General features: G+C 48.7%; 1 protein-coding gene across 1 annotated transcript in view; it reads left to right on the forward strand.

Moving 5' to 3' along the window:
• Positions 1-14,430, forward strand: part of LOC149350580 (A.superbus venom factor 1-like) — a 116,189-nt gene extending 101,759 nt beyond the window's left edge. The window contains exons 37-39 of the mRNA XM_089579621.1: positions 547-630; positions 12,367-12,511; positions 14,082-14,430. Coding sequence (XP_089435747.1) covers positions 547-630; positions 12,367-12,511; positions 14,082-14,208 — 356 coding nt within the window. The 3' untranslated portion in view covers positions 14,209-14,430. The remainder of the gene's footprint in view (positions 1-546; positions 631-12,366; positions 12,512-14,081) is intronic.
• The last annotated feature ends 317 nt before the right edge of the window (positions 14,431-14,747 follow it).

The following is a 14,747-nucleotide window of genomic DNA, read 5'->3' on the forward strand; positions in this document are numbered from 1 at the left end:
ATGTCCCATTTTTATGTGCTGCGCGGCAAGCAGCGAGCCTGTAAGAAAGGCTGTCGTTCACGAAGAGTAAGAGCCTTCGTCGGGACACGGTGCTTCGGTGAAGGTGTTTACTTTTTCACCCCAGCAAGAGGTACTTGTTCGGTGCAAGCTCCCCTCGGGACATGCAAGAAACTGTGTTCACAGCTTTGTAAATGTTTGATGATCTGGATCGTCGTTTATTCTGTTATTAAAACACTGTTTTCAACGGGTGAGATCAAGGTAGCTTGGCCTAGTTTCCGCGCCCTACCTTTATGATTTCTGTACGTGGCAGTGTGAATGTGACACGTTTTTGCTTGCCCGTATTTCTGTACTTTTGGTTTTGGCGTTCATAAGCCGCAGCAGGCGTGCCATAAACGGGTTTGTGCATGAAATGGCAACTTTGCCATGCGGGGGGACATTCTTTATAAACATGCGCTGTGCAGCGACGTTTAAATAACTTTTCGTGAGCAGCATAGAGCTGACTTACTAATCATGTTTTTTTTTCTGTGTGATTTATTACCTTCACAGTATGGAGCGGCAAGTCGAAAAGGAATGAATCGAAGGACGGCTTCATAGAATTTGTTTTCCACATCACTCAAGTTCTCAAGCCAGGTAAGCATTTTCAAAGGGATAAACCTATAGAATACAGCCCCTTGCACTTCTGCCAATTTATGCCAACCATGGTTTGCTCCTTTGATGAGCAAGGAAAAGTTACCGGAAAAGGCGGTCAGTGACCGATAGTCCATGGGATTGCACAGGTGCGTCAAGGCGGTAGGGCAGTCACCGGGCTCGGCAATCATCAAATATTCTAGGTTCAATTCAATACACCGATTCAGTTCTGATTCTTTTCACCCTTCGCCACTGCCTAAGCACTGCTACTCCCTCGCTATCGCCAAGATCGGCGCCTCACTGCAACAGATAATAGCGATTGAATAGAAACGATAAGAACAAAAAACTACGACGGCTAAGGTACCGCTATATTAACACGATTAATGCAGCGCGTCGTCCCTGCTGATGTTTGACTTTTCGAGCATGATGTCCAACAACGTTAGAATCCGTTAGCACACATTTAGCAGACAGCGGCTAGGTTGACGGCCCGGGCACGGCCAAGGAGGCAGCTAGGCCGGATGCTTCCTTCTTATACGCTTGCGATACTCCCAAACGTATGGCTGCGTTCATCTGGCGACGGCGTTCGGTTTCATGTTCCGCCTCACGTACGGTTCCCACGCTCACGACTATGTAGAATACCAACCCATCCCACTCGGTCATCCAGCCCAGACTGGGCGCCCGGGCGAAGCGCTAAAGGGAGGGCTCCTGGACAGTTAGGAGCTCTTCTGCGCGGCAAGCGCCACGCTCCTACAGTAGATAAATTTTACTCCTCCTCCTCGGCTGCCGGCTGTGGCTGGTCTGACTTTTCCTCGTCTCCTATGGCGAAGGAGATGCACACCCCGCGACTTCCGCTCTGAACCGCAAAGAAGACGAAGCAGCCACGGGCGGGCGAGCACCGCTCGTGCTGGCTTGAATCTGTTGCTTTTCCACGGCCTACGCTGACCCCTTGCTGGGACAAGGCTCCCTAGAGTATCTTTTCGCTGTAGGGAAAGTAGAGGAATTCAGGATTTCGCGGAAGAACAAATATTCCGCTTTAACTGAGGAAGACGACCGTAATTTGAAACAATGGAAGATAACCTCACAGCTATCGTTACGGAGGGCGCCGTAGATGTAGGTGGTAGGATGGTTCGACAGGATACCAGCAAGCTATCTCAGGAGACGAAAGATCTGATTAAAAAACGCCAAAGCAGAAGGCCGTCTAACTCCACCGACAGAATAGAACTAGTAGAGCAATCAAAGTTAATAAATAAACGCAAGGTAGCCGTCATAAGTTTAATATTTAGCGAATCGAGCATGCCCTAAAGAACGGAGGTAGCCTAAAAGCGGTGAAGAGGAAACTAGGCTTAGATGTATGCGTTAACAGACAAAGAGGGCAATGTCATTAGCAGTATGGATAAGATAGTTAAAATAGCCGAAGAGTTCTACACACATCTATATAGTCGTCAATGCAATCAGAACGTTAATGAGAGAGCCAGTAGCGCAGAGCAGTGGGACATCCCTCCACTAACGAAAGAGGACGTAAAGAAAGCCTTAGGAGCAATGCAAAAGGGGAAAGCAGCCGTTGAGGATCAGGTAACAGCAGATTTGTTGAAGTACGGAGGAGAGATTGTGCTACAAAAACTAGCCACCCTTTATGCGCAATGCCTTGTGACCTCGAGCGTACGAGAAGCTTGGAAGAACGCTTACATTATTTTAACTCATAAAAGAGGAGACGTCAGTGACTTGAAGAATTACAGTCCGATCAGCTTACTGTCCGTTGCCTACAAGGTATTTATTAAAGTAATCGCTAATAGAGTCAGGACAACCATAGACTTCAATCAACCAAATGATAAGGCAGGCTTTCGTAAGGATACTCGACAATAGATCATATTCACGCTGTCAATCAGGGGATAGAGAAATGTGCAGAATATAGCCAACCCCTATATATAGCCTTAATTGATTACGAGAAAGCATTTGACTCAGTGGAAACCTCAGCTGTCATGCAGGCATTGCGAAATCAGGGTGTGGAAGATTGTTATGGGAAAATATTGGAAGATATATATAACGACTGCACAGCTACCATAGTCCTCCACAAAGTCAGCCATAAAATTCCAATAAGGAAAGGTGTCAGGCAGGGAAGCGCGACCTAGCCAATGCTATTCACCGCCTGTTTACAGGAGGTAATCCAGGGGCAGAAATTAGAACAGTTGGAGATAAGAGTTAATGGAGAATACCATAGTACAGGGGTTCTCAAACTGGGTTCCGCGGAACACAGGGGTTCCGCGGGCTGTCTTTTTGTGTTCCGCGAGAACCCTCACCGGCCCTGACCCGGCAGCTGATATGAGACTGGCTCTGAGTGCTACTGAGCCACGCTTTGACTTGCTGTTAAAAGGGAAGCAGTACCACCCATCACATTACTATTTGCATTAATCTGTGCAATAAACATTTAACTTTTGCAACTCTCTCTTTGCAAAAATGCGCTCGACAACATTGCTGGTAAGTGAAAGCGGGGTGGGGGTTCCCTGGAACTTATTGAAGGCTTTTGGGGTTCCTCCAAGCAGAAAAGTTTGAGAACCCCTGCCATAGTAGTCTGCGATTCTCTGATGACACTGCATTGCTAAGTCACTCAGGACATGAACTGCAAAGCATGATCAATGAGTTCTACAGGCAGAGCAGAAAGGTGGCGATAAAAATTAATATGCAGAAACAGTCTAGCAAGGGAACAGCAGTTCGCAATTGGTAGTGAGGTGCCAGAAGCAGTAATAGAATATGTCTACTTAGAGCTGGTATTGACCGCTGATCCGGATCATGAGAGGGAAATAACTAGAAGAATAAGAGTGGGGTGGAGCGCATATGGCAGGTTCTCTCAAATCATGAATGGCAGTTTACCAGTATCCCTCAAGAGAAAAATTAGCTGCGGTTCAACTACTGCTGAACCTGGTCAGAGAGCGAAAGCTATGGCGTATCGGGCAGCTGTAAGCGGCTTGGCGTCTGTAGCGTTGAGTGCGTTCCGGACACTGGATAGGCAGAGCACCCACCCTGCCACTCTGGGAGGTGCCATTTAATGGTTGATCGCGAGATTTTGCTCACTGAATGAACGCTGCGGCCTATTGCAGCAGTTCCACGTGTCTGCCACAACGTTGTCCGCGCTAACCGAAGCAGGCCACATCTCTCTCTCACCACCCCACGTTGCCCAAAGCGCGATTCAGGCGTCCACTAACCCAGGGAGCCAGTTATGAGCACTTCCTTTCCTTAAAATCATCGAAGTGTAAAACGTTGTCAACGGTAAAGCCAATGAACACAATGAACGCCAACGGCCTATGGCTGCAGTGCCGCGTTTCTGCCACAACGTTGTCAATGCCAACGCATGCAGCGCACATCTGTCACTACCATCACGTAGCTTAAAGCATGACTGAGGTGTCGACTGTTCGAAGAGGTCAGCTAAGCACCTTCTCTTTGCTTTCCAAGCTCCCGCTCCATCGGTTTCGAAGCTTAAAGCGCGACTAAGGTGTCCACTGTCCCATGGGGTCAGTTATGCGCCTTTTCTTTGCTTTCGAAGCGCAAGGTCATTTGAAGGTGAATACTAGGCACCCGGCGATCGAAGAACGAGGTCCCGTAGTGAAGCTTTCGCTTCAAAAGTATACAACAGCTGTATTTTACCGGTACTCACCTATGGGGCAGAAACTTGGAGGTTAACGAAGAGGGTTCAGCTTAAAAGGACAACACAGCGGGCTGTGGAAAGAAAAATGATAGGTGTAACGTTAAAAGATCGGAAGCGGGCGGAGTGGGCGAGAGAACAAGCGCGGGTTAATGACATCCTAGTCGAAATCAAGAGGAAGAAATGAGCTTGGGCAAGGCATGTAATGCGAAGGCAAGATAACCGCTGGTCCTTAAGGGTAACGGAGTGGATTCCAAGAGAAGGCAAGCGTAGCAAGGGGTGGCAAAAAGTTAGTGGGCGGATGAGATTAAGAAGTTTGTGGGTACACGGTGGTCGCAACTGGCAAAGGATAGGGTTAATTTGAGAGACATGGGAGAGGCATTTGCCCTACAGTAAGCGTAGTCAGGCTGATGATGATGATGACGTAAAAAGTAATCGTATTATACCAGCCCTTGTTTTCAGGACAAAACCCCGCATGTGTAGCAGTACTTCGAGGGCTCTCAGACCGGGTACCTAATGCTCTGGAAATCTAATTGCCGGCCTATCATGCTTGCTTTGCACAAAATATCTCGCTTTTTTTTAAGCCGCGCAGAACCAACATTACTGCCAGCCTCGAGTAGACCCTGCAGCGTCGTGCAAGGTATACCTGACATTAGCGGACCCATGGACCAAATTCGCGAAACCGATCGCATACGCGCGAACCCTTCGTGACTGACCCCTGCGCAAGCCAATAGGGACAGCCGACGAAATGACAGCTGAGATTTTGACCTATCCCAAGCTGTTTTTACGTGAGGACTGTTTCCTTATTTAGGCCCATGATGCGCTGATGGCAGAGCTATGTTCAAGAATACCGCACGGTTATCAGGAGGAGCAACACTGTATTCCGCGTTGCGTCCTCGTCGGCTGCAGTGTCTGGCGTCGGTCCGCCGTTGCTCTTTGATCCGTAATCGGGCAAGTCTTTGGGCTTCTCCTCGCTGAAGGTAGGCGACGACATCGATGTTATCTTTTTCGGTAACGTTGGGCAGCAAGGCGTCTAGCGTGGTCGTGGCCTCCCTGCCATGGATGAGCATAAGAGGCGTTATCTGGGTTGTCTCTTGGATTGCAGTGTTGTAGGCGAAGACGATGTATGACAGGATGACGTCCCAGGTCTTGTGTTCGGCATCGGCATACATGACGAGCATATCGGCGATAGTTTTTTTCAGGCGCTCGGTCAGTCCGTTGGTCTGCGAGTGATATGCAGTTGTCCTCCGGTGGCTGGTTTGGCTGTAACGCAGGATGGCTTGCGTCAGTTCCGCCATGAATGCTGTTCATCTGTCCGCGATGAGCACATCGGGGGTGCCGCGTCGCAGAAGAATGAATTCCACGAAAAATTTGGCGACTTCTGCTGCTGTTCCATTCGTTAGAGCATTTGCCTCGGCGTAGCGGGTCAGGTAGTCGGTCGCTATGATGATCCACTTATTTCCAGACGTTGACTTTGGGAAAGGGCCCAGCAGGTCCATGCAGATTTGCTGGAAGGGCTTGAGAGGGGGTTCAATATGGTTCAGAAATCCTGCTGGTCGGGTGGGAGGGGTCTTTCATCGCTGACCATCTCGGCAGGTTTTACATAATGTGCGACATCGGCCGACAGTCGGGGCCAGTAATGCTTGTCTTGAATGCGGCGGAGGGCGCGAGAAACTTTGCCTTCCAAGTACTCGATGAGATGTTACAGGACGGTTTCTAAGCGTTGCTGCTGTGCTTAATAAACACCAGGAGCTGGTGGGTCCCAGGAAGGCGTCTTCATCATCGTCCGGCGGCAGTGCATCTACAGGGGCTCATTACAGGCAGTCGGCCTCACAGTGCTTGCGTCCGGACTTGTAAACGACTGTGATGTCAAACTCCTGGAGGCGCAGGATCCATCGAGCGGGGCGGCCGGAGGTGGCCTTCAAACTCGCAAGCCAGCAAAGTGTGTGGTGATAGCTGACCACCTTGAACAGTCGTCCGTACAGGTAGAGGAGGAATTTCGACTTAGCCCAGATGATGGCAAGACAGTCCTTCTCAGTTTTCGAATAGTTAGTCTCGGCCTTGGACAGGGAACGGCTAGTGCATGTGATTGCTTTCTCCAGTCCGTCGGTTTTCTGAACGAGGGCGGCGCCTAAGCCCACGCTGCTTGCGTCGGCATGAATTTCAGCCTCGGCGTTTTTGTAGAGATAGTTACACTACGCCAGCTGCTTCACGCGGTCAGCGTGGCTGTGCGCAAGCCGTGGCACCACCGCTGCTCCAGCTGTGTGCATGCGCGGAGTGACGACATAGCCCGCAGCTGGTGTGCGCGCCGCGCGCCTCGCCGCTGCGCCGACGGCGGAGCAGACGCCGCCCGCCTCGTCTGTTGTGCGCATGCGCGGAAAGACGTCAGAGCACTCAGTTGGTGCGCGCTCCGTGCGCCCACGTTACGCTAGCATTTCGAGCCTTCAGCGTGGCGGCGCTGTGGTCACCGTGGCGGACGTGGCGGCGCCGTGGCCGGTCACGTGGTTGGTCACGTGGAGTGGAGCAGATGCAAACAGATTGGGGAGGAGTGGAGATGGGGGGAGAGAGAGTGAATCCATGTCCAGGGACGAAGATAAAGAAGGAACGCCAGCGAAACGGAACGGCGAAAGACTGACTTTGCAATCCGACTTAGCGAGTTACACTCGGCCAGCCGTAGCTATCACGTCACTCCAGGTTTAACCAGAGCTAAACCACAATCAATTTTTTGTGCACTGTCCATTGGATTTGTTTCTAGTCGCCTTATTCGTTTTAGAGCATCGGGTCGATGCTCCTTTGAGAGGGGAGTAATGCCGCGAGTCTTGATACTGTTCGTTCAGTCTTCAAAGCTGAAGGCACGCAGCTTTATCGCTTTATTTGTGATGCAAGACGCGACGAGATTTATCTTGAAGGGTCGCTGCCAGGCTGAAGTGATTCTACGTTGCTCCAGACTGCTGTAATAACTTTGCACGAAAGTATATCAAAAGTTCGCTATCAGCTTTAAATTTATAGCACGGCCGAGAGCGGCGAGTATTCTGTTCGACGACCGCCGAGAACGCTTGTTGCTTTCGCCATCGCCGAATCATTCAGTTCCTTGTGGGCGCAGGTCAGCCCAAAAAACAGTTTCTTCTGGAAGCCTTCTTTCGCTGTCTTCCTCACTGCCTGGACTGCCGTCACTACTACGTGATAAAAATTCATGGGGGCACTTTGTTGACCTTAAGTGCGGTGAGGCGAAAGCCTTGAGCGCAGTGTTGCTGCTTGTGTCACTGATGTGTGATTAAGATGTTAAGCTTCGCCTCTAAGAGTGGAACGCGACAGTGTCTTGCAACGCTGCCTGGGAGTCCACAGAACGCCATTGCCCATTCGGCTCTACGCCTAGCTCGACGATAAATTCGTTTTTGAGGAAAGGAAATGTATCTCTCTCGCATATCTCGGTGGGCACCTGAACCTCGCCGTAAGGGAAGGAATGAAGATGGGAGTGAACGAAGACGCCGTATTAGCTAGACACGCCTTTGTTCATTCCAAACCATCGAGCTGGCATGGCGGAGTGGTTAGCGTGCTCGTCTCGCACTCCGGAGACCCTGGTTCCATTCCCCAACTCGACCAATTTCTTACTCGGTTTTGTTTATTTATATGCTCTGACCAGGAAGGTTAATCAGGCTAACTAGTCTTTACCATTGTTCTAATGCCATGCATCATGTCCTGTCACTAACCTGTCAAGTGACGGAACTCTCTAGAATGTTCGACACAATGTCTATGAAACGTCTAACTATTAATGGTGGTTAATGACAGTTAAGCATGACTTGCACATTTCGTGATGCTAGTTAATGTATGGTTAGTGATAGTTAACGTGACCTCAACTAGTACACTGCTTAATTAGTGAAGCAAACAAGGGAGGGGGAATGAGGGGCTCGTTATAAATATAACAGAAGCCAACAGCCACAGAAACCAAGGGAAACCGGGGATTTTTTAATTTATTATTTATTTTGTGCTGTTGTTCAATTTAGAATATTACTGAATATGTTATCGCTTAAAGATAATTGATTAGAAAAGCAGAAGAAAAAACAACCACATGCCGCCGGTGGGATCCGAACCCACGACCTCCGAATTACGCGTCCGGTGCTCTACCGCTGAGCTACGGCGACGGCTGTCAAATCTGCTTTCGGGGGTATTTACGTTTACAAATAACCTAACTTTGAGAGTGTTCATCAGCGCCAACCACGTTCATAAGCGGCGGACGTAGCACGTCCTGAGTTACCGCTGGTGTGACGTAGAACGTCATCGAACGGCGAGGGTGGAAGCTTTGTGAGAACCCTCTTATGCTTCCTATGGCGTCAAGGCTGCCAGAACCGAGGCCCTCGCTAAGCAATGAAGCAAACAAGGGAGGAGGAATGAGGGGCTCGTTATAAATATAAGAGAAGCCAACAGCCACAGAAACCAAGGGAAACCGGGGATTTTTTTAAATTTATTATTTATTTTGTGCTGTTGTTCAATTTAGAATATTACTGAATATGTTATCGCTTAAAGATAATTGATTAGAAAAGCAGAAGAAAAAACAACCACATGCCGCCGGTGGGATCCGAACCCAAGACCTCCGAATTACGCGTCCGGTGCTCTAACGCTGAGCTGCGGCGACGGCTTTAAGCGATAACATATTCAGTAATATTCTAAATTGAACAACAGCACAAAATAAATAATAAATTTTAAAAAATCCCCGGCTTCCCTTGGTTTCTGTGGCTGTTGGCTTCTCTTATGCTTAATTAGTGTTAGTTAAGGTACAGGCGCAGTGCACAGTCCCACATGCCACTTCTTAACTACTAATTACCAGTTAGACATTTAGTCATTAAGTACAATGATATAATCATGAAATCCCTTTATGTCATGCTCCGATGTCTTTCGATTTCACCCGATTAAGTATCGAGTGCCTATTGATTGGCATATGCCCATATAAGGCATGCATCCGAAACGCGGGCAGATTTGCTAACAAGTCTTGGTGACGACAGTATGAGGCATTAAAGGCTTTCGCCTTAATATATAGGCGCCGGATCGCGAATTGTCCGCCCGCGCCGCAGAAGGTATAGGGTTTATCTTGATAAAAAATACAGAAACGACAAATCCGCGGCTATTCGAACCGAGTGAATCGTTTGGTTTATTGAGGTTTAACGTCCCAAGTCGACTCAGGCTATGAGAGACGCCGTAGTGAAGGGCTCCGGAAATTTGTACCACCTGGGGTTCTTTAACGTGCACTGACATCGCACAGCACACGGGCCTCTAGAATTTCGCCTCCATCGAAATTCGACCTCCGCGGCCGGGATCAAACCCGCGTGTTTTGAGTCAGCAGTCGAGCACTGAACCACCGCGGCGGCTCCGAGTGAATCGTACACACAAGAAATTGTATAAAATTTACGTAATTAACATGCAAGAAATTACATAAAATTTAAATACAAGAAATCACAAGCCAGAAGCATCCAGATACCTGTTTAACAGCTTGCTGAATTTGGGCGCTGCCAGTATAATACAACGACCAAACGGAATTTCGTTCTCTGAACTGAGCCTGTGAACCCTGCGATAAAACTTATTCATTGAACCAAACACTTCCCAATTCGGAATTGTTGACTCCAAGACAAATTTTCGTTAAGTGCTCAATTTCCCGCGGCAGTCGGTTATAAATCACAATAATAAATTGTCGAAGGGTCAGGGTTCGGGCTAGTGGGTAGTCAATTGGGTAGTCAAGTGGGTAGTCAATTATCGAAATTGTCAACTGTCAATTGTGGGGTTCAACACCCCAAGGGAAACGTAGTGAAGGGCTGCAAATTAATTTAGACATCCTAGGGTTCTGTAACGTACGCTGACATCGCACTGCACCCTGGCGCCTTTTCCGCTTCGCCTCCATGAACCGCGGCCGACGGCTCCGGGATTGAACCCGTGTACTCCGGCTCATCAGCCGTGTGCCCTACCCACAGCGGGACAGTAAACTGCGAAGGACTTAAACAGACACTCACTCTAGTAGATACAAATCGCCTGATATCCACAGCTTAAAACGGTTCCCAGAAAAAAAAAATTGGCTGTGGTTTGACCAATGGACATCCCGAGTAGAATTGCGGTAGCAACGGCGCGGCAGTCGCAGCGGCGGCGGCACCTCTCAGTCACCGGCGTAGCGGAGAAGTCGGCGGTGGCCCCAGCGCCGCAGCTGTGTGCCGTGTGACGTCAGTCCTCCTGGAGAATGCACTGCTGGCGCAGCGGCGACGGCACCTCTGAGTCACGCGCGCAGCGGTGGAGTCGGCGGCAGCTCCGCACTGCTCTGACGTCAGTCGCTCCTCGCGCATGCGCAGTTGGGGCTCTCCGGGGCTCCACGAAATCCCTCACACCTAGCGTAGTGTTGCTTCCGCAACAAAAATTGACCAGGTGGCGTCACTTGCACTGAGTCGGATGCAAGCACGCCAAGCAGGCTGTATACACTACGGCTTCGAAAGTGCTCCAATAGTATGAATAGTGCGCAAAGTACCAAGGAGCTGAGGCATTTCTCCGAACCAGTATATACTGATCCAAGGTATGGAACAAGCAAACACAAAATCCGAATGTAATTTAGGTTTGATTTGGTTTATGGAGGTTTAACGTCCCAAAGCGGCTGAGGCTATGAGGGACGCCGCAGTGGAGGTCTCCGGAAATTTCGACCACCTGGGGTTCTTTAACGTGCACTGACATCGCACAGTACACGGGCCCGCAAATGGTAACATTCTCTCATACAATCAAGTAAAAAGTGTCTCGCGAGTTGTAAAAATTACGCACGAAAGCACGTCAAACGCGGCTATTTCTCCGAAGCTGCGTGCTCGACGTTTCTCGATAATCCACGCTTAGCCCCAAACCTCTTCGCGGAGAGAGTGCACTTCCGTTTTAACAGTGTGAGAAAGTACTGTAAGCAGATGACGCGGCCAGTCCAACGTAGATGGAGAGTGTTATTAGAAACATTCTCAAGGACCAAACAAAAATCCTCAAAACCAGTAGTCTCTGCAACGCCCGTTACGCTTTTACCGACCTTCCAACGCAGAGATTCCGAGGTGTTGTAAGGAAAGGAACCAACATTCTTGCTATATACATTGCGCCAGAGAGAAAAAAAAAAGATTTTGCAAAAAAAAAGAAAATTAATCCCCAGATCGATCTTCGGGCTAAAATTACCTCACAATGAGCCCTTCCAGCAAGGAAGGACTTGTCCTCAACGCAAAGTTTTGCGTACATACATGAAGCTAACACGTTTCGACGAATCCCTCTCCTCGGGCTGCGAGAATCACGCCAAAGTCGTCATTCATAACGAGCTCTCAACAGCACCAAGAACGTCCTTGAGCTGCGGGCTGGGAGAACTGAAAATGCAGGCACTTTAAGACTCTTCCTGGAACGCCAGCTAACTTGCTATGCATAACGGGGACCTTCGTTTCGTTCTCTTTGCTTTTATTAATAAAGCGCAGTCTTTTCTTTTCTACGGAAAGCTGAAAGTCACACACATGACGTTTTTTGGGCTATGCAGCTGTGATATATGCTGCTGATAGCGCTGCTGCCAATTGACGAATAGACAAAGTTCACTGATTACCTTTTGTAACGGCGTTTTTACGAAGAGCTTGCTCCGACCTAAGTAGTGTCAACTAAGTGCAGGATGTCCCAACTGACAACTCCTGCGTTCACGTGCTCTTGCCCAAAGACAGTGTCGCCCAGGTGGGCCTGAGCCGTAACGATGATATATGGGCTGGGGGGGGGGGGGGGGGGGGGGGTGCACTCTTGAGAGTGTGATCTCAGTGGTCTTATGGTCTATGTGTGCATGACAACCGGCGCGCACATGGCGGTGGGGCATGAAATGCGCTGCACCTATCTATATATTTCCTATCTATGTACCATGCACATATGAGTCGTTCAAGTACGGACTTTCATGCTCCATTGTCTTCTTTAATTGTCCCGGCTTAATCGTGCCGTCCACGGTACTTCTTTCAACTTCCCTTGATAAACGACTCCCACTGTAACATTCTAGAGCAAACATGCTCTCCCGAGAAAGCGTCACACATTGAGCGGCTTTGTTATATTATGTAACTTTTTCTCTTTTTTTTTCATTCTTTCAGGCCAAGAAGACAACTTGGTAGACCAGATACGTCACATCAGGGCTCGTGATAACTGCAATACACTCAATATTCCCGATAATGAACCGTTTATTGTCATGGGAAAAGACTCCAAGTATATCGTAGAAGACGTGTTCAAGAACAAGCAGTAAGTAATGCGCCGCGTCTTGACTTGGGTTGTCGTGCGCGTTGGGCGTGGACGAGTTTACATCATGTTACGGCTGTTTCCGTCGCTCATGCATCTAAAGGCGTCCGTTTTCATGTTTCATTTTCACTGCGCTGCATATTGATCCTGCTTTAATTAAACTGACAGGGCTTGATAAAAATTTCGTCGTCAGAGAACATTGTTGTCATGATGTATAGAATTCTACCAGTGGGCACTCCATGAGTTGTGCTGTTGTGTGAAAACTACAGTGAGGCAACGGACCCGGTGGCACGTATCAAATTCCAGCATGGGCGCCCGGAAGGGGGGCAAGGGAGGGGGGGGGGGGGGGCAGTTGCCCCCTTCCCCTGGAATTACGGATATTATTTATGCACTAGTAGAAAACAACTACACTGCTTGATTAGCACGCTTAGGTGATATTAACTTATCCGATTTTGCTTACTGAATTCAGTTCTTTGTTCATTAATAAATTCCAATGTTTGTTCTCCAAGCCTAGCACAAATTTGCTGTTTCTAATTTTTGTTTCATGCGCGCCGTTTAGACCACAAATAGTTCCTTTTTGGTGCTAACCTACCGCCTCCCTCATACCCGGGCATCGGGTGCCTCCCCCCCCCCCCCCCCCCTTTTCTGGAAAAAGTTCTGCGGATGCCCTTGAATTCCAGTATTAGTCTCAAAACACAAGCTTGAGCTTTTTACGTTCCTTTGTAAGCAATTCAGACGTCACAACTGGCGACGCAAAGTACCCGCTTAATTTGCAGCCCACTGAACAAAACCCCTTCTGTTCCTTCACGTGAAGTGATGAGCGTGATGTCGAAGTCCATGCTCCCTCTGTTTAGACTATGTGCAAAGTTTGTGAAGCTGCTGTCATGTGCTACGCACGAAGTTTGAAAAGCGTGGCTGGTGCTTTGGCGCTCTACCATCATAAGCACAGGGAAGGAGAGCACTCAGACCTCTAAAGACCGGCTCTATACAACAGCCTCCTAACCCCAAAAAGTAGCATAAAGTGATAAAAGTTAATGTGCCATGAGCACCGCCAATTCGCAGATTTCGTCTCACTACTAATCAAGGAGTGATCTGTTTTGCTTCTTGCCTTACTATTAGTGCCATGTATCCACTGCAAGACGTGACCGCGAGCCACCGTTAAGCAGATCGCACGCAAGCTATTATCCGGCGCTAAAAGTGGAAATATCGTTGTTCTTATGTGCCAGTGCACGCTTTCATAGCAACTTTATCAGTTTGGTTAGGCTTCTAGGATGCAAACAGGTACACAACCGGGTAGATATAAACCCCATGGTATTCGCTAGTTATAACTGCTCCCAGAATGACGCCCAAGCGAAAATCAGCCAGTCCTTTTGCACCCACACTGTCTAATGTAGTTCGCGGCCTGTAAGCGAACCGTCAGAAAACAAAAAAAAAAAGTATCTGGTGTCGCCCACTACCACACGCAAGTCCGTGTTAGCGCGAGTTCCATGAAATTACCGCTAGACTTCCTTGGTCTCTTCGCATTTGTTTAAAAACTGTGGTGCCGTTTCCCATTCTTTCTTTGTCTTTTCAGGTTCCTGTACCTGATCGACAGCAGTTCGATGGTTTTCCCCGCGAAACCCAAGAACAGAAAACAGAACAGACTTGCGGCGTGGTTCATCAGAGAGTTTTCCAACGAGACAACTCGCTGTTACTTATGAGTGGCCCGTACCTCGATATGGCTATGCCGGTTACGGTAATAGCTATGTGATGTTTCACCATCGTAATTCCGGTATATATTATTAACTTAGCACACAGATGGCGTGCGTTCGTTTTGGAACCATTCATGCACCGAATATTGGCAAGTTCTTCGAAACTACCTGATGCGAACCACTTGCCCCAGCTTTAAAAAGCAGCAATAAACTTCAGCGATGGCTCACCGATTATTGCATTCATTCTTTGTATGTATGTGTAATTATAGCTTTCAATCTTCGTTGTTCACTGCGTAGTTCTTGCCTCAACTCTGCTCCCTCTTGATCGAATGTAAAAGGTGAGTTCCGGTGGCAAACTTAAGCAGAGGCGGATTTAAGGCACGTACGGAAAAACAGGTCCCCCCCCCCCCCCCCCAAAGCGAGAAATTTCGTGCTGAATCCCATTTTGTCGACGAAAAATTGTTCAAATACATGGCTCCAATTAGACCCCCCCCACACACACACACACACACACACACAACCGCTCCCCCTAGGAGGAGGAGGAACAA

The sequence above is a fragment of the Amblyomma mixtum genome, chromosome 3 (assembly GCF_055824585.1).
Source record: "Amblyomma mixtum isolate Tamu chromosome 3, ASM5582458v1, whole genome shotgun sequence".
Classification (NCBI taxonomy): domain Eukaryota; kingdom Metazoa; phylum Arthropoda; class Arachnida; order Ixodida; family Ixodidae; genus Amblyomma; species Amblyomma mixtum.